Source organism: Eurosta solidaginis, chromosome 4, assembly GCF_040869045.1.
Source record: "Eurosta solidaginis isolate ZX-2024a chromosome 4, ASM4086904v1, whole genome shotgun sequence".
Lineage (NCBI taxonomy): Eukaryota > Metazoa > Arthropoda > Insecta > Diptera > Tephritidae > Eurosta > Eurosta solidaginis.
In genome coordinates this window covers 120906652-120930164 of record NC_090322.1, presented here as the reverse complement: position 1 = coordinate 120930164, position 23513 = coordinate 120906652, and the positions used below count along the sequence as shown (strand labels likewise).

Here is a 23513-nt window from a genome sequence, read left to right as displayed (position 1 = left end):
AAAATCTTTTACGGCAAAAATGGACGTGCGAGCGTAACAAAACAGCTCGCGATTTGGGCTGGGATTAAAGGGGTTGATTAGCGCAATACAAAGCTTTATAGGTTCAGAGATTCCGCAACCCAATTGTCAAACTCACCTAAGCGAGGGGAATCCTATTACAAATATGAATGTATCATACACATATTAGGCTGATGAGGCTCTGGCGACCCTAAGATTCCCAAGGAACTAGGGGGTGGGGGCGGTATGGCCTAGAAGATGTAATGTGGTCATGTTAATCGTTCCCGAGATGGTCGGGCTAGTACCTTAATGGTGATTTGGTTGTTTGTTGAGGCAAACTACCATCAACTCCGCAAAATTCTCCGGGAGTGTCTTTATCGTTAATACACCTACAACAAGAATATTTGGGTCATATAACAAGCAAGAACGATTCTTGGCTATGTGAGCGAGCTACCTATATCAATGCCCAAAACTTAATAAGCAGCTAGCATAAATTACATTTTTTGAAAAAGGCTAACAGATTTAGTAATTTTTTAAACGATAATAAGGATAAGGTATATTTTAAATAGTTGCTCTTCAAATTTGCGTCGTGCTCCCTTTAATTTTTCCTACAAATTGGCGGGACGGGACCTACTTGTTTTATGCCAACCCCGAACGGCATCTGCAGATGAGAAGCTTTTCATGGCAGAAATACATACATTTTCTTCTAATTAAAAAAAAAAAATTGTTTCTAAAATGTTGATGTTGCTTTGCCCGCGGCGTGAATCCAGGATCTTTGGTGTGGCAGGCGAATAACGCTACCATCACACTACGGCGGTCGCCGTCAATTTCCAACGAACGATAAAATGGAAAACTATACAAAAAAGTGCTGTGAAATCCTTGTTTTCCAAATCAGTTGCAGAATTTTGTAATTAGGAAATAATAGGACAATACGATTGTGTAACACTTTTATTTTTGATGTTGTGGAGTGAGATTTCTCCTAAAACTTCTACGGGTTCATATTTCACAGTAAGCGAACATTCTTAGCCTATTTGCGCGAAAAGAGAGAGATATTTTATGATGCTCAAAAATAGCCAACTTGCTCACATAAAGAGAATGCTCCGATGAAATAAATAGTCCCAGTAGCTGCATTGGATTTTTCTTTTTATAATAAAACTGGAAACAATTTTTTTTTGTGCTTTCTTAGAAAAATTTCAATTTTTAATTACATCTCCTTACAGTTAAATGTGCGGTGTAGTATCTCCCGATGGGTTTGTGTTAATCGGTGAGAAATATTTTTGCCATGCTTAGAATTTCTTTCAATAGCAATCATATTCACCTAATATCCGTCAAAAATTTCCTTACTTTTTTACAGAATGACAGGCCTTCATAAAAATTTTGAAATTTTCAGCGAACGTAAAGAAATTTTATCTAATGTAAATCACATTGTGAGGATAGACTTATTAAATATTGTTTACATTATTTTATATATTTTAACATTTTAAGCACAAAATTTAAAACATTACAATTTTCGAGTTGTTTGGTGAAACAAAATCTTAAACAAAAAACTTAAAAATTTAATGCATTATACACATATTCAAAGAAATATTGCAAGAATTTAATTGTAAGAAAGTTATAATGGGCGAAAATATTTATATAATTAAATAGGTACAATATCATTTTGCAAAAACTTAAACACAAGCACATACATATTTCGCAATGATGAGGCCAATAACAATATGATATATGCATACATATGTATATGTAATAGATACATATATGTATGTAAATAAACGGCCGGCAATGAGAAATGCAATTTTTTTAAGAGTGAATAAAAGAAAAGCTTATAAACCAATCCGTAAAATCGAAATACGAAAAATAAGTCGGTAAAATGAGACAGCCCATTAAAACCAGGGACGCAAATACTGTTCCTTTTTTAATAAAAGTCTAAAAAAAAAAATTATTTTCAGACTTTTATTTTTTAAGCACAAATAAAAGTCGGTCCCTACAACTATGGAACGGCTCATCCAAATGAAACAAACCTTATGCCAATCCATTCTTCCAAATATTGTAGTAGAACTAAGTATAAGGTTTTAGTATGAAATAAGTCTGACTATCTGGCATCGCTGTTGTATTAAAACTTAAAACATACTGGTACCTTGTAAGCACTTATGTCAACAATTTTTGGGGTGTGAAACAAAAATAAAAAGAAAGAAGAGTCATTCGATTGTAAACATGAAGCCGGTCAGTTGTACTTTATTTAAAGAAAAAGTGTATACCGCATATTTTAATATCTAGATTTGAAACCTCTATAGTCATTTGAAAATGATTAAAACTAACTCTTATAGTCTAAACTTACACTTTTCCATAGTTCACCTGCACCTGTTTTTCCCATAAAGTTTGATCCAACAGAACATGCGTTATCTAAAGAAGCTATGCCACTCAGATTTGGCCTGTAGATTACTGACATTGTATTAAAGTTACATAAAATATTTTTGTAATGAACATTGCACTGCCCACTATTAAGGAATGTTTATGGTAGAGGATACGCCGCCGATAAACGCCGCCGCCGCCGCCGATTTTGGTCGTTTTTTGCACGCCGCCGCCGAATGTCAAAAATATCGGCGCGTCGGCGCGGCGTCCGGCGCGTTACTATATTTTCTACTCGTTTAAGACTGTTTAGGCCATTTATTCTTCATGTCGAAAGTTGGTCGGATATGGTCGAAAGTGGTATCAACGGATGCACATCACTGCCAGTTATAAGAAACTAATTGCGAAATTTAACTCTTTATAACTAATCAAAAGTTATTTAAAATAACAGGCGCTTTCGATGTCAGCTTAACACGGATTTTGCATCACCCAATTCAGCAAGTTATTAAAACAAAACACTAAAATAAAAGTTATATAATAAATTTATATGTTCACTTTGCATTTTTGAAAAAATTAATAATGAGGAATTAATTCAAATAAAATGACCCAAGGCGAACATGTTTTTAAATTGTCCTCAAGAATAAGCGAAATCAGTGATGCAAAATCCTTTAGTTTCTAGGGACATAATACTCCTTTGAAATTATTCTTACCTCATACTTAAGTTGAGGATATATGTACTTATGAGAAGGGTTTGAAAAATCACTAAGTCTTGCATTCAAACCTCTTTTGTTTATTTGCGAAACTATACAATAGCGTCTGAAATGTTAATTTGGATTTTCACACTTCATCCCACCCAAGTCTCCCGGTTTGACATTTCCTAAAGTTGGCGGCCCTATCCAAAACTAGTCCCTTGGAGTGAATCAGATTGATTATAGCCTATCAACCAAGTTTAAATATCACCTACACGTTACGGCTCCTTTTACAAATGTGAATACGTAGGCGCATATATATATTCCAGGTGAGGCTTTGTCCTTCGCAAGAACACTCAAAGTGGTGAAGCAAAAGCTTTCCCAAGACAGTGTAACTAATGACCGTGTGTGATAGTACCCTAACGTAGTGGACAGTCGAACTTGTCTGAAAACTGAAGCTACGCCGTCATCGATAATGAGCTCCTATATCGTAACGCCGGAAAACAGTAGTTAACACCTTTCAACTTAAAATCCGTCGACTTTCATTCTAAATTTGATTTAACGAATACTACTGAGGTCAATGTTGTGAACACAAACGTCTGCAATCTTTGGTCTACATTTTAAAAAATTTATCCAGGGTCATTGTAAAATTTTAATTAAGTAGATGCACCGAGGATTATACGATTTTCACCCATGATGCAATGACATCCACTTAGACTGCTTATGATTTCGAGGGCGGCATCCCTGGCCGAATAGTCACTCCCTAACGTTTCAAGGTGTTTCTCTGGTGTAGCTTGGCAGCATAGCGCGACAAAAGCATCCGTTGGAAAGTCTTCGGAACTACGCCTAGAGCTTCTAGGAAAGTGACGTCGACGAAGGTATGAGTTCGAAGTCGCAGTCCTATAGCTTCTGTACTGGCATATGGTGTGAAGCTCAGGAGGCGTGGTAGCGACTGGTGGTAGGGATCCCAACTGTTCGCACATCGGGAATTATAGCTCTTAAAAACAGCCGAAAAAATTGGAGGCGCCCTGTGCCACTAGAGTCATGAGTATTAATAGACCATTAATAGCAACCCTAAGTCGCCTTTATGCGTGACCACCAAGGAGCGACAAAAGATTTAAAGAAATTGTGTTCGTGACGATTATTAGGAGTTAACCCTAGGTGAAACTACGATTTGCACGAGATATACAGGCAAAAGTGTGACTATTTTATGTATCTCTATTTCTTTTCAGCAGACGCAGCAGTACCAATTCCAAAGACCGGGGTTAGGTTCGAAGCCTCTCTGGAGCAAGCGAACGAGGGAAAACCTTTGCTAAATATTATTTTTTTAAATAGAAAAATCAAGCTTTTAAAGTAAGAACACCCGCGTACGCCGGCGCGCCGCCTACGCCGCCGCCGCCGGTATATAATAGAGCTTACGCCGCCGCCGCCGATAAAGTGATCGGCGTAAACCTCTAGTTTATGGTTAAGGTTATGATTTTTGTATGACAGATTTCTAGCAATAAAAAACATTTGTTGATGTGTCATTGTTTGTACGAGACGGAACGGACAGAATAAAAGCCTGGATTTTACTTTTATTTGTGGACCTTTTTGAAAATAGTCTGCAAAATAAACGAAAATTAAAAGGGATAAATTATTCGTCAAGAAAACGTTATGAGGATCCCGTGAACCCAAAAACTTTCACCAGGCCTTTTTTGACCCGGAGTTTTTCGACTATAGAAACGGTCCCTGATTAAAACCTCTTATGAAAGGCTATGAGGGAATCCCATTTTAACTGAACTTTTTATTTATAAGTTCTCCTTTTTCTCACTCTCAAAATAAACCCATTTTTTATTGCCGGCGTTCAAATATACATACCTATGTACGAATATCTAGTTGTTGCGCTTTTATTTGTTGTTGTTTGCAAAACTTGTCTTTTGATTTCGCTAATCTTACAACAATATAATTTTTCTGTTTTTCTAATATTTATTTTTATATGCATTTACAATTTATGTTAAAAAGTTTTACACTCCAATCCTTCTACTTGAAATTGTTTTTGGAGGCATCATATAAATGTATGTATGTATTTAATGCAGTTATATATAAGTTTGGAGAATATAAGAGAACAATGCATTGCACAAATACAAGATAATGTGGTCTCTTAATTGTTTTTAGATTCGTACTACATAAAATAGTTTTGGCTTTCTCATAATAATAGGTCAAAGATAATATTTTAAATGTTAACAAAATGTCTAATGCGCTTCAAAGCAGCAAAATAAAAATTTAATTGAGTTAGTCAAAAAAGTGTGAAGAGCATACATTTACATATGAATTGTCGCGGCTGTATAACGCGCTTCACCACGTCTCCATGACCATTGACTTGGGCGGTACTGTAAAGTAAAAAAAACAAAAATGAATAGTTTTAAATTATAGAGAAGAACGTTAAAGAGGCTTGCAAATACATATTGACGCTAGGCATAAATGGTGCTCTGCTACCGCTTTGTAGGCGATAAAGAGTCAAGAAAAAAGGGGCGGGTACGAAACTCTTTCTTCACTCCGCACTCGTCTTCTAATCGGTAACAGAACAACTTGCTTCACGGAGACAAATCTCTTTCGGAAAACAGCATACAGGGTGTACTAAAATGTGCAATAGTAAAGAGAAATAAATGAGAGACTATATGTAGAAGCAAGTGAGGTTATATTGTATGATTGAAGGAAAATATGATGTTATGATGAAAATTATAATTGAACTTAGTACGAAAAAATAGAATAGAGGGAATGGAAATAGTAACCTGACTAGGGGTTCTAGTTCATATCGTTTATGATATTTATATTGTTAGCGAACGAGTACACCAACATCATTAAACTGGCACACAAAAAAAATTGGTCTGTACATGGGACCAAACCCATGCACCCATGAATTTCGGGGTGCTTATTCCGAACTTTCAGTCAAATTTGCCAATAAATCCTCAAAATCTTGAGATATTTATGGCATCCCTTCTTATGACACCCTGCATGCAAGTTGTCCCGACATGAAACCACTCCTCCAAACCTCTTTTTAATTGCAATGAGGAACCAACGCTTCTACCATGTCTCTTTGGTCAAACCCTTTTGAAACTGCAAGTTTCATTGGATTTCCGTTAGAGGTTATCGCATCCATAAGAGGACACATTTTGAAATCCGTACAAATGGAAAAATATTCACTTCTATATACATGTATACAACGAATTTCTACTCAGATAATTCTAGCGTGATGAAATATCGATCATGAGTGGGCGAAAACGTCCATCTTCAGCAAACAGCTTAAGAAAGCTCGTGAATTGGTTCGAAATACCCTTATTCCAACTATTTTCAAACGTCGCAATTTATCGGATTTTATTTAAAAGGCCTATATCAAAAGTAAAATCAATACATTTATAGTCAGCGATTAAAAATGCTATATTACTTCGGAGTTTTTTTTTGATATTGCTGCGGCTCTGAACATGAACAGAGCCTAGAGCAGAGTCGGAGCATAAAAAATTGATATCATATCAGCGAGAGCGAAAAAATTGTATTTTGTTTAAAAAGAAAGAAATGCTATCACTTTTTTATGTTACGGCTCTTCTTTATGCTCAGAGCAGTAGCAGAGGATATTATCTGTTGCTAATGCTTCTCTGGAGTAGCAAATGCAAACGCTGTTTATTGCTTAAAATCGGGCATTTTTGAAACAAATTATGATTTGGGGCATTTCTCAAACACTTCCAGGCCTAAATTTGTGTTTGCAGAACCTATTTCAGAAGCAATTTTATGAAAAAAATTAATAATAGAATAGGAAAACACAAATTTTCAAATAAGAAATTGTCAAGATTGGCTTACATGAGGAAATAAAAAAAAAAAAATTGTTGAGCATTTTCATGTTGTTGTTGTAGCAGTGCTTCGGCCCATCCACTTAGGTGCGAGCGATCAGAAATTGTCATCAATATCCTCTAACGGGAGTCCAAGGAAACTTGCTGTTTCAACAGGGGTGGAGGATAATGAGAGGGGTGTTAGCGGCGTTGGTTCCACAATACAGTTGAAGAGATGGTTGGTGTCATGTGGGGACACGTGACAAGCAGGACATATGTTCTGTATGTCGGGGTTGATTCTGGACAGGTAAGAGTTTAACCTGTTACAGTATCCAGATCGAAGTTGAGCTAGAGTGACTCGCGTTTCCCTAGGGAGTGTGCGTTCCTCTTCTGCAAGTTTAGGGTATTGTTCTTTGAGTACAGGATTTACTGCGCAATTCCTTGCATAGCGGTCTGACGCTATTTGTGGAGTTCACTGAGGATCTGCTTGTGTTTTTGGCTTCGTAGGGCTGTGTTCTCAGGTGCCGTATTACCTCATAATGCTTGCGGAGATGACTCCTTAAGCCCCTGGGCGGCGCTGGTTCATCAATCAGATGTCTGTTGGGATGCCCAGGTTTCTGAGTATTCAACAGGAACTGTTTGGTTAGCATTTCATTTCTCTCCCTAGTGGGGAGTATTCTCCCCTCATTATGTAGATGGCCTTCTGGGGACATAAGAAGACAATCCTTGGCGGTTCTGAGGGCAGTATTTTGGCAGGCCTGCAGCTTCTTCCAGTGAGTAGTCGTTAGGCTTGGCGACCATATCGCGGACGCGTAGCATACAATCGGCTCCCCAAGTGCTTTGTAAGTGGTAATGAGCCTTTCTTTATCTTCAAGTACTGCCAGCAAGAGATTTGAGGATTTTATTGCGGCTCTGAATTTTCGGTACAATTGCGGCTGCATACTCACCAAAATGTAGATCCTGATCGAACGTCACGTCAAAACAACCGTAATGACATTGACGTGGATGTTCAAAATGGCCCACATTTGGAACGTCCATGTTGTAAATAAGGTCGCCGATGATTTACTCGGTGATGTCTGATTTCGCGGGGCGAAAAAACTGTAGAGATCAGGGAGGTTACCGTTTATTTTGTTGCAAAGCTCATCGATCTGTGGGTTTGGGACTGTGGCCATTATTGTGCAGTCATCGGCGTAGGAAACGATAGTAACTCCTTCTGGTGGCGAAGGTAGCTTAGATATGTAGAAATTAAACAAAAGTGGGGATAGGACGCCACCCTGTGGCACCCCTTGTTTAATTCTTCTTGGTTTTGATGTTTCGTTTCTAAATTGCACCGACCCTGCCGACTACCCAGATAATTTGCGGTCCACCTTTTAAGACATGGGGGAAGGGTAGACCATTCCAGGTCTTGCAGTATCGTGCCATGGTTGACCATATCAAAAGCTTTTGATAAGTCTAGCGCAACGAATACTGTTCTATGGTGGGGGGTTTTGATTTAAACCGCAATTTATCTGGGTGCTAATGGCATTTAGCGCGGTGGTGGTGCTGTGGAGTTTTCTGAAGCCATGCTGATGACAGGCTAGCTGCAAACTTGCTTTGAAGTAGGGGAGCAAAATGGCTTCAAGCGTCTTGGCTACTGGCGATAGGAGAGATATCGGGCGATACGACTCTCCTATGTTAGCTGGTTTCCCAGGCTTTAGTAGCGGGACCGTGGTGACATCGTGGTGGCGGCCACCGTGGTGTGATGGTAGCGTGCTCCGCCTATCACACCGTATGCCCTGGGTTCAACTCCCGGGCAAAGCAACATCAAAATTTTAGAAATAAGATTTTTCAATTAGAAGAAAATTTTTCTAAGCGGGGTCGCCCCTCGGCAGTGTCTGGCAAGCGCTCCGATTGTATTTCTGCCATGAAAAGCTCTCAGTGAAAACTCATCTGCCTTGCAGATGCCGTTCGGAGTCGGCATAAAACATGTAGGTCCCGTCCGGCCAATTTGTAGGGAAAAATCAAGAGCACGACGCAAATTGGAAGAGAAGCTCGGCCTTAGATCTCTTCGGAGGTTATCGCGCCTTACATTTATTTATTTATAGTAGCGGGACCACCTTGGCCATTTTCCATTTTTCGGGAATGACAAAGGTGGAAAGGGACAGGTTGAAGACATGCCCTAAATATTTGAATTTATGTTTATGTGCGTGTCTGTTGGCCCGCCGTCTAACTTTGTAACCGTAGAATGCATTATATATTGTCGACAAAAAGCGCTCGCGCATTTTTTCGCATCCGACAGCACTTTATCGCCAATGCGATGGAAATTTTTGTCGATAGGGACTTTACGGTGGAACAAAGCTTACCTACACCGGCAGAGAGATTACAACCATTTAAATGCTCCTCCCATTTCGTCCGCTTGTGTTCATCCACAAGCAATCTGATGCGTTGGTCTATATCCCTTATTCTTCCGGCGGGAATAAAGCGAGCCTTATTCTTCCGGCGGGAATAAAACGAGCCGAGACGGATTCGATCACCTTGCGGAAAGCACGTTCCCCTTGGCGAGCATCAGTCGGGATAGGGCGGCGAAGCGGCTGTCTGTAAAGGATTTGTACTCATCCCACTTTCCTTTTTTAAAGTTTATGAAAGTGCGTTTTTCGGTGAGCGATGAAGTCGGCGGTTCGCTCGAGCGAAATAAGTATAGGCAAGTGGTCGGATGCCAATGTTACCTTCGGCTGCCAGTTGACGCAGTTTACGAGTCCTGCGCTCACGATTGATATATCTGGCGAACTGTGACAGCTTCCTACCATACGAGTGGGGGCGTCTCCGTTTATTGTGCAGAACGTCGTTTCTTCTATTTGATCCGCCAACATCTCACCCCTTCTGTCCGCCTGCAGATCGTGATGGGCATTGAAATCGCGTAAGATAATGCGATTATCGCCAGTGAGTAGGGCTCTGATATTATCCCGGTATCCACTGGGGCAACAGGTGGCAGGAGGGATGTAGATGTTGATGATTTCTAGGTTTACATCGCCTGACCGGACAGATAAGCCGTGACGTTCTAAGACACTGCCCCTGCGGCCGATGTCGGGATCAAATATATGATATTGGGTGGTGTATGATAAACGCGATACCGCCTTCATTTCCCCTCTTGCGATCTTTTCTGTGGACATTATACCCAGAACAGGTCTGCAGAGGAAAACGACTATCTCCGTGATCTTCCCAGTTAATCCATTGCAGTTTAACTGCAGAATTCTGAAGTGCAGCGGGGGAGACGTCATCACTCTAGGAGTAAGTGACGGGTGACTGCGCCTGAGTTGTGGGAGGCCAGGACGCAATTGCTGTCCCTGGGTAAGCATTGGGGTGCCCTGCCCTTTAGCTTTGGCTGAATGTGTTTGTGACAGTTCAAACATGGCAAGAGTGCGGGTGCGAGTCTCACTATCAGCAGAAAAGACTCTGAAGAGATTTAAAAGGTATAATCAAAGAGGGTGGAAATAATAAAAGACGTCAGTTTGTACTTTTTGCGAAATTCATTTGTAATGTACCATTTGCGGGATAATTTAAAATTGCTTCTAGACATTTCATGGAGTATTTGGGTTTGTTTTAAGGGACTGTATTAAGGGATTCATCCTCTTTCCAACAATCACAATATATTTTAATATAAACTTAACTTAACTTAAAACCTAAATACGTAGAAGTAAATTTTCTAATACCCGTCAATTGATACATTACAAATGAATTTCGTAGTACGAACTGACGGCTCTTATTAATCTACTCCGCTTTGATATAATTGAAACCGCTGTCGACTTGTCCGTTCTGATGTCACATTGTTAAAAACTACAAATGTAAATAAAAATTTAATTTCATTGACACTATTGCCAAAAAAAAATATTTTCTGACAACACTGATAGCACTGCGGGTAAAACAGTAGTCCACACTATCGGGTATCTAAGAAAATATACGGAGGTGTAAAATATATGAGGTGGTTTCCTGAGTAATTCAAAGGTATGTCAGAAAGGGAGCATATTTTCATTAATTTATGTATGTACATTAGGGTGGTCCTTATTAATCAAATATACAATTTTTTCCAATCTCACCCCTTCAAACATTATTGACATGATCAACAATATCACATACATTTTGGTCTCGATGGGAAACGGTTAGGGCTCGTTGCACAGGGGTTCGAGTTCAGACCACGCTATGAAGACTCAAAATATTAAAATATGAAATTTAACCGCTGTGCGACACCCCTTAACCGATTCTGATCAGGACCAAAATGTATACCCCCAGCGGGTTAGAGGGCTTAGGATATACCCGCAGCAGGAATGCCTGTCTTAAGAGGCGACTAAAATACCCTAATAATTCAAGAAGTTTTGTAGCACAACCCTTTTATGAAGCTGCCAACGCATCCATAGCTTCTTAACACTATTGTCAACCTCACCTACCCGGGGACAATCCTCTTTCTTAAGCAGCCGAGGCTCTGGCAAAACCCCTAGTTCCTCATGGCAAAATCCAAGTTCCTCACTCAGATGGTCGGGCTTATACTTTAATGGTGCTTGTTACGGGAAAGTACCAGATCTATATCCGAAAAAGGATCATCAACATCGATAACACTACCCAAAAGCTTCGGGGACAGTCTTTATCGCTACAGCAACAACAACCAACACCCTTTAAATGTCTCCAATGGGGACTAAATTTTGTATTTTATATTTTTGGCCTTGATATTACCATTTGAAGAAGTGAGACCAGAAAATATCAAATTTTGTTATATGGACGACCCTAATGTACATAGATTACGAGGGTTATATATTTTAGGATTATAAAGCTCCTACGGCGAATTTTACTGTTAATACTCCGTACATATGTAGATAAAATCAAAAAGGTTTTATTATTACTTATAGAGATTTCTTATAAATTGATATGAATGGAGAGTAAGAGGATGGTTTTGGATGCAAAAACAAAAGTTTTGATTAGCGAATTTAAGATTTCTTGTACAAACCTGATGCAAGTGCTTCGACTGCATGTAAAATATAATACGATATATTTTTAGTAAATAAATACATAGTTAAGTATAAAATATATAATTAAATTTGTAAAATATAGCTTGATAAATAAATTCTTAAGAAAATGCAATTAAGACAACAAATCTTTGAGAAACTTATGGGGCTTGGCGAGACAACCACTTTTCTTGGACGTTGTGGCAACGTGCTGCCCTAAAGTGGGTGGCCAAATTAAAACAGCCTAAACCTGTTCACGTTACTTTTTTCAACTTTAGTTTTTTATATTATTTGTTTTTGCCGGGTCGTTGATGGGTGGCGGATTATCAAGCGTCCAAATCTAATACTGCTCAGCTACAGATGAGATATCATCAGCTGAGTTAATACTTAAATTAGTAGCACAGAAATATACTTTAATTATTAAGCGATGTGAGAACAGTCTTTTTTATGGAGAAAAGGAACCCGAACTATCAAATGTGTTTGAGGGAGAGTTATAATCTTGGCAAAAAACAAAAACGGCTCGTTTGGTTCGAAATTCGTTCTACATTGTTTCAGAAGAAGAATTTAAAGTGTTTCGTGATACGAGAGAGAACACTAAAGTCACTTCGATCAGAAGAAATGGGCTTGAAATCGATCCATTGAGTAGTTTTGCCATTAATAGTACACCAAAAATGTCCCTTCGAATAACAAGAGTTGGTAGATTGATAAGTTTTAATCGATTAGTATAAGGTGGAAGATTTTATAAAGTGTCCCATTGAAAATGTCTTAAGGCGGATAGTAAAAAATTGTTTTTGTATTGATTCGCGCCTGTCTGCATGGACTTGATAGCGTGGGTTTCAGATTATCGAGTCGTATTCTAATATTGGCCTAACTAATGTTGTAAAAGGAGCTTAAGTTACATAAGGGTTGCTAAATTCTTTTGGCCTCTGTTTAACAAATGCAAAAACACCATTGGTTATTTGATTTGTAGCATTAATATGCAGGTTGAAGCTAAGTTTGGAATCAATCATGAGTCCCAGGTCAACAAAATGATTTACAATTGGTAGCAAATTTTTCCGATAAAGATATGTACATGGATTTACATTCTTAGTATTATGTGCTTGGTTTCATTGAAAGCGGTGCCGCTATATAGCGGCCGCTTCGCAGCGGTAGAGTACGTTGTAAAAAATGTTACAATGGAAAAGTAACTATGTGGAAACTAAGAAGATGGCGAAGTTCAGCGTAACGTAATATAGCGGCGGGGCAATAAATATTACGGCCATCATGACGGTAGAAACTCGTGAAAGCGGTGAAAATTTTGTCAAATATTTGAAACTATTTATAAAATAACAATTAAATATGTGACCTTTAATTTAATTGAAAATGGTTTTTCTCGATCGTGTATTTAAAAAAATTATGAAGAAATTAAAAAAAGTGGTCGAAGTTTACAACAAAGCGATGCCGCTGTAAACGGTGAGTATACCGGCCGCTCTTTAGCGGTTGTAATATAGTAGCACTGCTTCTGGAGGAAACCAAGCCTTAAGTGGCATATAATTTACGTCGCAACAAGTTACTAAGTTGTTTAAATCCGTTTGATCAAATAACGTTCTTCAATAGACACGTGTGACTTGAAAAGTTTTACAGCGGCAGCCTACATCAAAATTTTTAAATATTTTATTGTATTGGATTTATCATTTATGAACAAAAACAGGATCGGACCATCATGGCTGTCCTGAGAAACACCAGAAGAAACATTGATGATGTCCGCGCTTTCCACCGCTTTATACTCTCTTGCTTAGGGAAGGTGTTGAACCTAACCCTGTCCAGAGAAATGGTTTTGCTGCGTTTTCCTTTCATTCCCACTGGAACAGTTCCGGAAATCCGGCCACAAACAGAAACAACCTGACGACTCAGGTACATAAACCTGCGCATCAGACAGCTTGTAGGCAAACACAAGCGGGAGAAACGGAAGGAACACCTAGAGAACTGTAACCTCTCGCCCAGTGTAGGTAAATTTTGGTCAACCGTATAGTCTCTATCAAAACCGGCTAAGCATACAGCGGGTTAGGGGGTCAGAATATACCCCTCTGTCGTAAGAGAGGGGTGCTGTGTAGCGGAACCCTTCAGGTTGCCAGCGCAAATATATAGCTTCTCCAAACCCAATTGTCAAACTCACCTATCCGCGGTGAATCCTGTTTCACTAACAGACGAGGCTCTGGAGACCCCAAGCTCCTCATGGAACTTGGGGGTGGGGAGGGAGGGGATGGCCTGAAGGTTTAATGTGGCCCCATAAATCGTTCCCGAGATGGTCGGGCTAGCACCTTAATGGTGCTGTGGTACCGGAACGACCCGGATCTGTATCCGGCAAAGGACCATCACATCGATAACACTCCCCAGAGCCTTCGGGGAGCAACCTTATCGCTACAACAACAACAACAACGAGGTATCCATCGCGTTTGGCGATAAAGAGCTATCGGATGCGAAAAAATTCGCGAGCGCTTTCTGCCGATAATATGTAATGCATTCCTTGGTCGACAAATCTGTATGGCAGGCCAACAGATGCGTACATAAGCATAAACAAAGCGCGTACTCTACTACACTCACCGCCGAAGAGGTTGAAGAAGCTATCAAACTTGCTACACCATTTAAAGCAGTAGGACCGGACGGGATTGGTATGCCGATTCTCAAAAACCTTGGGTAGGAGGGATTAAAGTAAAAAATAGAAAACGGCGAGGGTGATAGCACTACTAAAGCCTAAGAAACCAGCTAACGTAGGAGACTCAGATCGTAGAAGAATATATTATGTTATATCATTGCGAAAAATACCTTTATATCAAGGCTTTTTAATTCCAAAATACTATTATTACAATAAATTGGAATAGTAAAAAATATTTTGAAATGGGCGCGGCGCCGCCTCTTTCTAAACCAACAGTTCGGCCACGCTTCGGAAGCTATTGAAAAAACGGTACACCCATTTTCTTTAAAAAGAAGAATATTTTTAATAAAAGTGAGCAAAAAGGTTACAAGTCACTTATCGTACCCGTCCTGCTATATGGGGCAGAAGCATGGACCATGACAACAGCAGACGAAGTGGCTTTGGGAGTGTTCGAGAGAAAAGTTCTTCGAAAGATTTATGGACCTCTACGCGTTGGCGATGGCGAGTACCGAAGAAGATTTAATGATGAGCTGTACGAGCTATATGCAGACATCCACATAGTCCAGCGAATTAAAACGCAGCGGCTGCGTTGGCTAGGCCATGTTATGCGAATGAAAGCTGATGCTCCAGCTAAGAAAGTGTTTCTATCGGAACCCGCCTATGGAAGCAGAGGTAGAGAGCGGTCCCCACTCCGTTGGAAGGACCAGGTGGAAAACGATTTAAACTCCCTTGGTGTGACCATTTGTTTTAATTTTTTTCTTAAATCTCAACAGCTACTGTTCCTGGCAGGTGCAGTAAGATATCATACTGTACATATACTAATTTCACCATTGCCTTTCTAAGCTTTATACCGAGTCCCATATTTTCTCTCTTACAAAGTTAAGCACATAAGTTAAACTAAATCATAGACTCCAAATTAGCTTTGTGTCGTTGGTGCACAAAATTTTCGCAAAATTTACCTGAATTAAAAGTTGTCCGCTTTTAGTATGGGGATTTCTGTATGCATAGAATACCCATAGCATCATAGTTATCACTAAACAGATTGGAACTAGGAAACCAAGAGCTATACCCATTCTTTTCGGTTGGGGATGTGCTTCCAAAGCTTCTTTCATTGCTTTCGTCGCGTGATCGTCATCGTGCTCTGGCGTTATAGTAGCATTAATTGCATCACTCGAATGTTCACTGTTTTCGTTTATTGTTTGGGTACTATTACTACTGTCGACAATAACATTGGGCAAATTTGTTGGTGCAGTGTTGGCAGCACCATTATTGTGACTGCTATTATTTTCCTGTTTCGCGTCATTTCCTTTTGATCCCAAAGGTGGACATGCCGACGCATCTGATATTTGAATACGCTCGCAACCTTTTAAAAAAATTAAAATATAATAATAAGAAAAGCAAATACATTGTATTATTAAAAGTATTGATTTATATATTAAGCCATGCAAACCCTTTTCTTGCCAGTCTTGCTTTTTGCGGTCTGTGCCTGTTGAACATCTATTTAGAGTTGGACACCACGCACACTAAAATTAAAAAAAAAAAAAAAAAATGTTTTATCATCGACAAAAAATATATGCAGGATTCAGAGCAGCCTCGTAACATTTCATAAACCGATCAACATATATGTCTGTTAAATCCGTGCTAAATAGGAATAACTACAATGAAATTATACTTAACTACTTTAAATCGAGTTAATGAGTGCGATTATATATCGTCGGTCCTATGCCAAAGTCACGAATGTGCATATTTGATGCTTTAAGAAAAACGCGTAAAACATTGTTAAAAATAGAGATTTAATTTTCTATTTTTCAATCACTATTGGAAGGTTTACTTTTGTAAACCACTAAGTAATATTAATTGAAAAATGTTATTTTTTTTCAAAAAAGCACATTCGTTGTTTTGGTTTTCCAAAATTTGACATATATAATATTTCGTTAAAACAAGAATGGCACATTCGTGTCTTTGGCATTGTACCGACGATATAACTCAGGGGCTGAAACTGGTATTCCTTTTATAATATAATTCCTTGCAAAACTATTAATTTCGGACTTTAAATATATTTTATCCAAAATAAAAATTATTTTCGGATTTTTATTTTTTGAGTCCGATAGAACTAGTTAAACTCGGACTTTTAAAAATAAAAGTCCGGAAATAAAAGATAAATCCGGACTTTTATTTTTTAAGGCCAAAATAAAAGTCCCGCTTGATAACAAAGAAACGGTTTATCTGAAATAAATTTTTTTTTTTTAATTCGGATAAGCCGTTTCTTTGTTATTTGTTTGTTGTTTGGTTGATGAACTTTTAAAAGACTGTTGTCTAACATGTACAACCGCTGTTTGTTGTTAAATATTTAAATAAATAAAATATCGTTAGCCTAAATCCCAAAGACCCTAACCAACAAATTTAAAATTTACAAGAGAAGCAAAAAACGTTTTATTTTTACATTCACTACATGCAGAAATGGCGGTCGTATTAAGATGGCAGACACACAATAGCAAACAACGATATTGTATTTTAAATAACGAGCCTGACCCGTGCGCATCTTGCGCAACCAATATAAAAGTATCTTATCAAATATCAACAGAAATCAGCTGTTCTATTAACTTACAAATTGAGCTGCCATCTAGCGTATACTAGCAACTGCCGCCAATCCATTAAAACTTACAGCTTGCGCTGCAATCTAGCGTACAATGCAGCTTGCGCTGCTATCTAGCGCAATGCAGTGCAAATATTGCCATAGTACAAATATATTACTTTGTGTGCCCACAATCGTTTATTTTGAACGAATTATTTTAATAAAATATAGCTAAACGAAAGCACTAAGCTCGCTAATAGCCCGAATCTCCATCTTTGCAACAAAAACTTTATTTATAGATTTGGATTCCAAATAAGAGCGAAAAAGGGGCCTGTACATAAAAACAGAAATTAGAAATAATATATAAGATTTATACCCCATTTATTGGCAATTTATTATCGCAAAAAAAGTTTATAGCTGCGTCCGGTTCCGAGAAAAGTGAGTGTCTGCTGGCTTAAGTCTCAAACCAGCAGACACTTCGTGAAAACACGACGTACAGCTCCCGAACGATTTGAATAATTTATACCACATTTATTGGCAATTTATTACCGAAGAAAAATTATAGCTATATCTTTCAATAGACGCAAAATTACTGATTTCCGTTTGCGGATTCGCGGTTTTGGATCCAAAACGCGTCTTTTGATAGCCCTCTCGATAATTTTGGACGTGTATTAAGTGTCATGCTTTCGTATAGAATTACCCCCGGTAGAATCGATATTTCTATAGGGCCCTTCGATACTATCGGCGTATATTGATATTCCGGACTTTCGATAGTTTTCTACCTCTAGCTACAAATGATTAAAGTAAAGCGTAAATTTAGTTACATCAATATGTTGATTGTATACATTAGGGTGGTCCTTATAATCGAATGTAGTATTTTTTCCGATTGCACCACGGTCAACTATATCGCACAAAAATTTGTATGCCGATTGGAGATGGTTTAGGCGTGTCGCAGGGGGATCAAAGTTGAAATTGCTCTATGGAGACTCAAAAAATAAGTGATTTTTCTTTTTATCTAATACTCGAAATCGGTAGCCCTATGGTAGAAAATATCAGATGGAAATTCTGGTCCCGATTGGAAACGCCTAAGGGGTGTCGCAGGGGGGTTGAAGTTCAGACTACTCTATAGAGACTCGAAAAATAAAAGTGATTTTTCTTTTTATCTAAAACCCGAAATAGATCACTATGGTCGGAGATATAATATACAATATTTGGTTATGATTGGAAAAGCCTAAGGCGTGTCGCAGGGGGGTAAAAGTTCAGACTACCCTATGGAGACTTGCAAAATAAAAGAGAAAGAGAAAAGAGAGGAATGGTCTATATATATAGTAACTTATGGGTTTTTTGTCAATATTATAAGCAAATTAATTGCATAAAATAAATTACGTTTTCAAGTGATCAAGAACTGAAGTTGATATTTCGTTTCAATATGGTATCGCGACAAAAAATTAAGATTTATTTAGTGGGCCTCATCGAAAACCAAATTACGGGTGCCAAGTTGCCTTCTAATGGACAAGTGTTACGGGTTTTTTCTACAATATTAGAAAAATAAAATTAAGTGTTCGCGAGAGTGCATATCTTGTGATAAAAGAGGCGGAAGTGTTTTGGCAAAAAGCACGCATCCCTCTCAAGCCTAAACGTCATAGTGTTGCGAAGTTAGAAGCGTTATATATGAGATGGCGTTCGCTTTTTAAAAGTAGTAAACGCCATTCTGCACACCAAAAAGCGAAAGAGTCGAGATTTTGTGAAGAATTGGAAAATTTTTTTTGATATCGCTCACGAAAAACCATTTAACATGATCAACAACCAAACTGATAGGGAGTTTCTTATCAATCAGAGGAAGAAGGGACGTTTAGGCGCATTTTCAAGAATAAATTGTTTCGGAAATAATAAAGAAGTGCTTAAAAAAAGCTGCGATGTAGACTCAACTGGAGGTAATAAACATTCTTTGATACTTTTTACAATTATGTAATTCCAAATATCATTTCAATACTGCGTTAGAAGAAGCCGTTGAAAAAAGAAAAAATGAAGATTTTGATCGGGGAAACAATTTCTCACTAGAAATATCAAGTCGAAATGAACCAAAAAACAAAAGAGGGCAGAAGTTTAATTACACCCAAACAAGTATCAGTTCGTGATAAGCGTAAAGTAAGTTGCTCACTAGAACGATCAAGTCGAAAAATGGCAAAAAACAAACGAGGGCAAACAAATTTTATTACACCCAAACTAGTATCAGTTCTTGACAGTTGTAAAGTCAGCGATCGAAATGCAGTCAGAATACTAATAGCAGTATCCGAAGCCTTTGGTGCAAATGTAAAAACTCTAACCGTAAACCGGAGTAGTATCCGACGATGTCGTCTACGAAAGCGCCGATACATAATGAAGCAGCTAAAACGATCGTTTGAATCCAAAGCAATTACGTCAGTTACCGTTCACTGGGATGGGAAGTTGGTGCCTGCAACAGAAGGAACAGGGAAAGTAGACAGGCTTCCAACAATTATTTCCTGGGAAGATGGAGAACAACTACACGGTGCTCCAGCAATGTCGAACGGAACTGGAAAAGCACAAGCTTACTTGTTAGGTGGAAAGTACACGACAAAGTGAAGCGGTATGTTGTGCTACAACGGCGTCGAACACGGGCAGGTTACAGGGAGCTTGTGTTTTCTTGGAACAAAAACTTGGTAAAAGCTTGTTGCATTTGCCGTGTCGTCACCATATATACGAAATAGTGTTACGCAGCGCTTTCGAAGCAAAAATACCATTATCAAAAGGACCTAATGTTGAGATTTTTAAAAACTTTAGAGACGCCTGGTCCAATTCAGACAAACGTAATTTCAAAGCTGGAATTGAGGACGGCTTTGTCAGAACAGCAATACCTAATAAAGAGCTTGTAGATAGCTTCCATCACATTTTAGTATCAAGACAGCCTCGTGAAGACTATAAAGAATTTGTAGAACTAGCACTAGTTTTTCTTGGTTGTTCTCCAAAGAGCTATACATTTTCAGCACCAGGCGCCTTCCACCACGCTCGGTGGATGGCAAAGGGTATTTATACTCTAAAATTATACGAGGGGATGTGTGGAATAACGGTATAACTCAAAAATCAACCTTTTGAGAAAAGTGAAAAAAACTTAACAATACAGGTAAAAATAAATTTATAATAATCTTACTTGTTAAGATTTTAGATAGTATGACTCTTTGATAAGAAAAAGTAATCAATTTTATATCTATATATTAATACGCTAACAAAATTTCCATACAATCAATTGACAGGCTGTTTCGCATAGTTAGCGTACGTAAAATCATATAAAAGTTATATGAATCGATTCGTATGGATCAGCGCAGTGCATAGGCCTATTTTCGTTAACAAATATTACTCTATTTGTTCATAATTAATAGAAATTTTTTTTGTAAATTCGAAAATCTGTGCAAATATCGAAATTGCCATTATTTCACAAATCCCCCTGAATTCGAAATTCCAACAGTTGCATTGTCGCGTTGCTCATCTACATATGTACATATACGTACGCGGCAAACGAGATAACTACTGCTTCACTCATTTTCAGTTCAAATAAAATATTGTTTCCCATTGTTGCCACTTACCTATATTGGTCTGTACCAAAATCCTTAAAAAATTGTTCTAAAATAATTGTTAGCGCACAAAAAAACTTTAAAGAGAAGTAGTACTTTACCGGCCTGTTTTTTGGACAAATTTTACTTACACGTATTGAATCGTTTTTTTTCGTTTAATATACAACGTGAAATGACATGAAAAGCAATACTGGCAATCCCCGATTATTAAATAATACAAACAGACAAAATTGGTTAATTCGTTGTAGTTCTATAAATAGAACAAAAAACAGCAACAAAACCAAAGTTTCTTTGAAAACCGCCGTACCAAGCATAGCTTTAACACATAATTGCATACGAAGTATGCAATGTGTAAAAAGATTAAAATATGCAAAAAGAAGGCAATTGGGAAAAACTTTACAACAACTAAGGCATGACGTAGCTGAATGCGTTTATAACCATTTCAACTATCGTAGGAGCGCGGGTTCGACTCCCACTCCCGGGAGAAAAGGCTTTGCAGAAATTTACAAGGTATAATCGAAACAGCTGTCGCCTTGTCCGTCCTGATGTCACGTTGTTTAAATTTTTCCCAAATTATTAAATAAATTATAAAATTAAAAATATTGCTTCAAATAAATGTTTTCATACATTTAAAAAAAAAGCAATACGGGCAATCCCCGATTATTAATAATACAAAAAGACAAAATTGGTTAATTCGTTGTAGTTCTATAAATAGAACAAAAAACAGCAACAAAACCAAAGTTTCTTTGAAAACCGCCGTACCAAGCATAGCTTTAACACATAATTGCATACGAAGTATGCAATGTGTAAAAAGATTAAAATATGCAAAAAGAAGGCAATTGGGAAAAACTTCACAACAACTAAGGCATGACGTAGTTGAATGCGTTTATAACCATTTCAACTATCGTAGGAGCGCGAGTTCGACTCCCACTCCCGGGAGAAAAGGCTTTGAAGAGATTTACAAGGTATAATCGAAACAGCTGTCGCCTTGTCCGTCCTGATGTCACGTTGTTTAAATTTTTCCCAAATTATTAAATAAATTGTGAAATTTTCCCATTCAATCAATTGCATTAAACTAAGTTGAAATAAAAGATAATATAATAAAATAAAATAACAAATATCAAAATAAATTAGCATAAGAGGCAATATACAAATTTTAATGTAATATCTTTGTAGCAAATTTATTTATTTTTTGTTCAGTATAAGACGTGCTTATCTTTATTTAACAGATTCCTTGTTTTTTATTTTAGTTGCTTTCAAAAAAACATGAAATCACAAATAATGAGTCAACTTTTGTTCAAACTCACTAAATTTATTTATTTATAACAGTTAATTGCAAATTTGACCCAAAAGGTTTTTTGCATTTCCAGATTTTATGCTCATTTTATATATAGTACGTCTTATACTGAACAAAAAATAAATAAATTTGCTACAAAGATATTACATTAAAATTTGTATATTGTCTTGTATGCTAATTTATTTATATCTTAGTATTATATCGTTCACAGACGATATTTTATGGTAGATATGGTCATATATATTCATGAAATGGAGTGTTTACAAATTTAATATAAATTAATTACGCACATAGATCTGAACTGCAATCTCCACATTAAATATCCTAACATCATAACATGAACCTTCATATTCCCACAATGATAACATTAAAACCAGGAAAAAAGTCTAAGTGCACTTATTGAGTTTTTATATGGAACTGTTTATTCACTTCACTTAATTTTTTCGCACTTTAAGTACTTAATTTTTTTTTCTTTCATTTAAATTTTTTTAGTAAACTCTGCCTTCTTTCTCATTATGTAATTTTTTTATATTTTTATTTTTTATGAAGGTTTTCTCTATTCTATTCAAAATTTTCGTTTTGTGTCACACTTATGTACATACTACATATGTATTTATATAAAGTTAAACTCGGTAAAGCACCAATTGCATACCTAACGGGTGGCGTGAAATAGTCTAAATTCCTTTAGCACATTTCTTCGTTTTTAACTAAAAGTTCGTGTTTTTAGAATTATGACACTATTGAAGTAAATGGGCGATATATGTATATGGGTGATATAGGCCTACTGGGGAACCGAGCACACAAAACTAACTTCGGTAGCGCCCCAACGGGGACCTCCCGGGTGGTGTGGAAAAAGCTATTTTTCAATTTAATTTCAAGTAATTTCACCATAATTCTATGTCACTTTTGATTTTACATATTTTTTATATTTTTGTTTAAGGAGCTCCATACCAAAACGTTATAATTACATTTGAAAATTTTGTAGAAAATTTAAGAAAATACAATCAAAAATTACAACGCCATAATGAAAAATTTAAGTAAGTTAGACCAGTTTGCTATATTTCCACTCACTGCTTAACTATTAACGCATTATTGCACTACCCCCAACACTGGATGCATAGACTGAGTTGAAAAAAATACAAGTTGGTCGAATTTCGACCACAGGCGATGCTGGTATACATAATTTTATTAGAAAATGGATTTCTTTTTTTTTTTGAGTTATACCGTTATTCCATACATCGAATATGAAATATTTTGATTGAGATACTTTATTAAACAAAATAGTAGATACATTAATAACCATTGTTAAATACATTATATTCTATTATTTAGAAATGCTTATACCTATTTGTTATTTCTTTTTGTTATTCTTTTATTTTTCAGTTCTTTCTGGTCTACGTCATTGAATATATTTTCATACCATTTCGATGCTTCACTACTGCAAAATTTTATTAGAGAGTTATACCGTTTTTCCATAAATGAAGCTAATATCTTTGTTTAAATATCACTATTATTTTCTAAGATTAATATGGTATGTGTATGTAATCGTGCTCTTTTTATTTAGTTGATTTATGGAAAAACGGTGTAACTCGACTTATACCATTA

At 37.2% G+C, this 23513-nt stretch overlaps 1 protein-coding gene across 2 annotated transcripts in view; it reads right to left on the bottom strand.

Moving 5' to 3' along the window:
• Positions 1 to 1444: 1444 nt before the first annotated feature.
• Positions 1445 to 23513, bottom strand: part of l(1)G0289 (lethal (1) G0289) — a 101970-nt gene continuing 79901 nt past the window's right edge. Inside the window, exons 7-10 of one of the 2 annotated variants that reach the window (XM_067782685.1) lie at positions 15897 to 15969; positions 15406 to 15809; positions 11814 to 11831; positions 1445 to 5404 (exon numbers count right to left, since the gene is read on the bottom strand). In XM_067782685.1, the coding sequence (XP_067638786.1) occupies positions 5336 to 5404; positions 11814 to 11831; positions 15406 to 15809; positions 15897 to 15969 (564 nt within the window). In that variant the 3' untranslated portion in view covers positions 1445 to 5335. The remainder of the gene's footprint in view (positions 5405 to 11813; positions 11832 to 15405; positions 15810 to 15896; positions 15970 to 23513) is intronic. The other variant, XM_067782686.1, reaches the window with a different exon arrangement.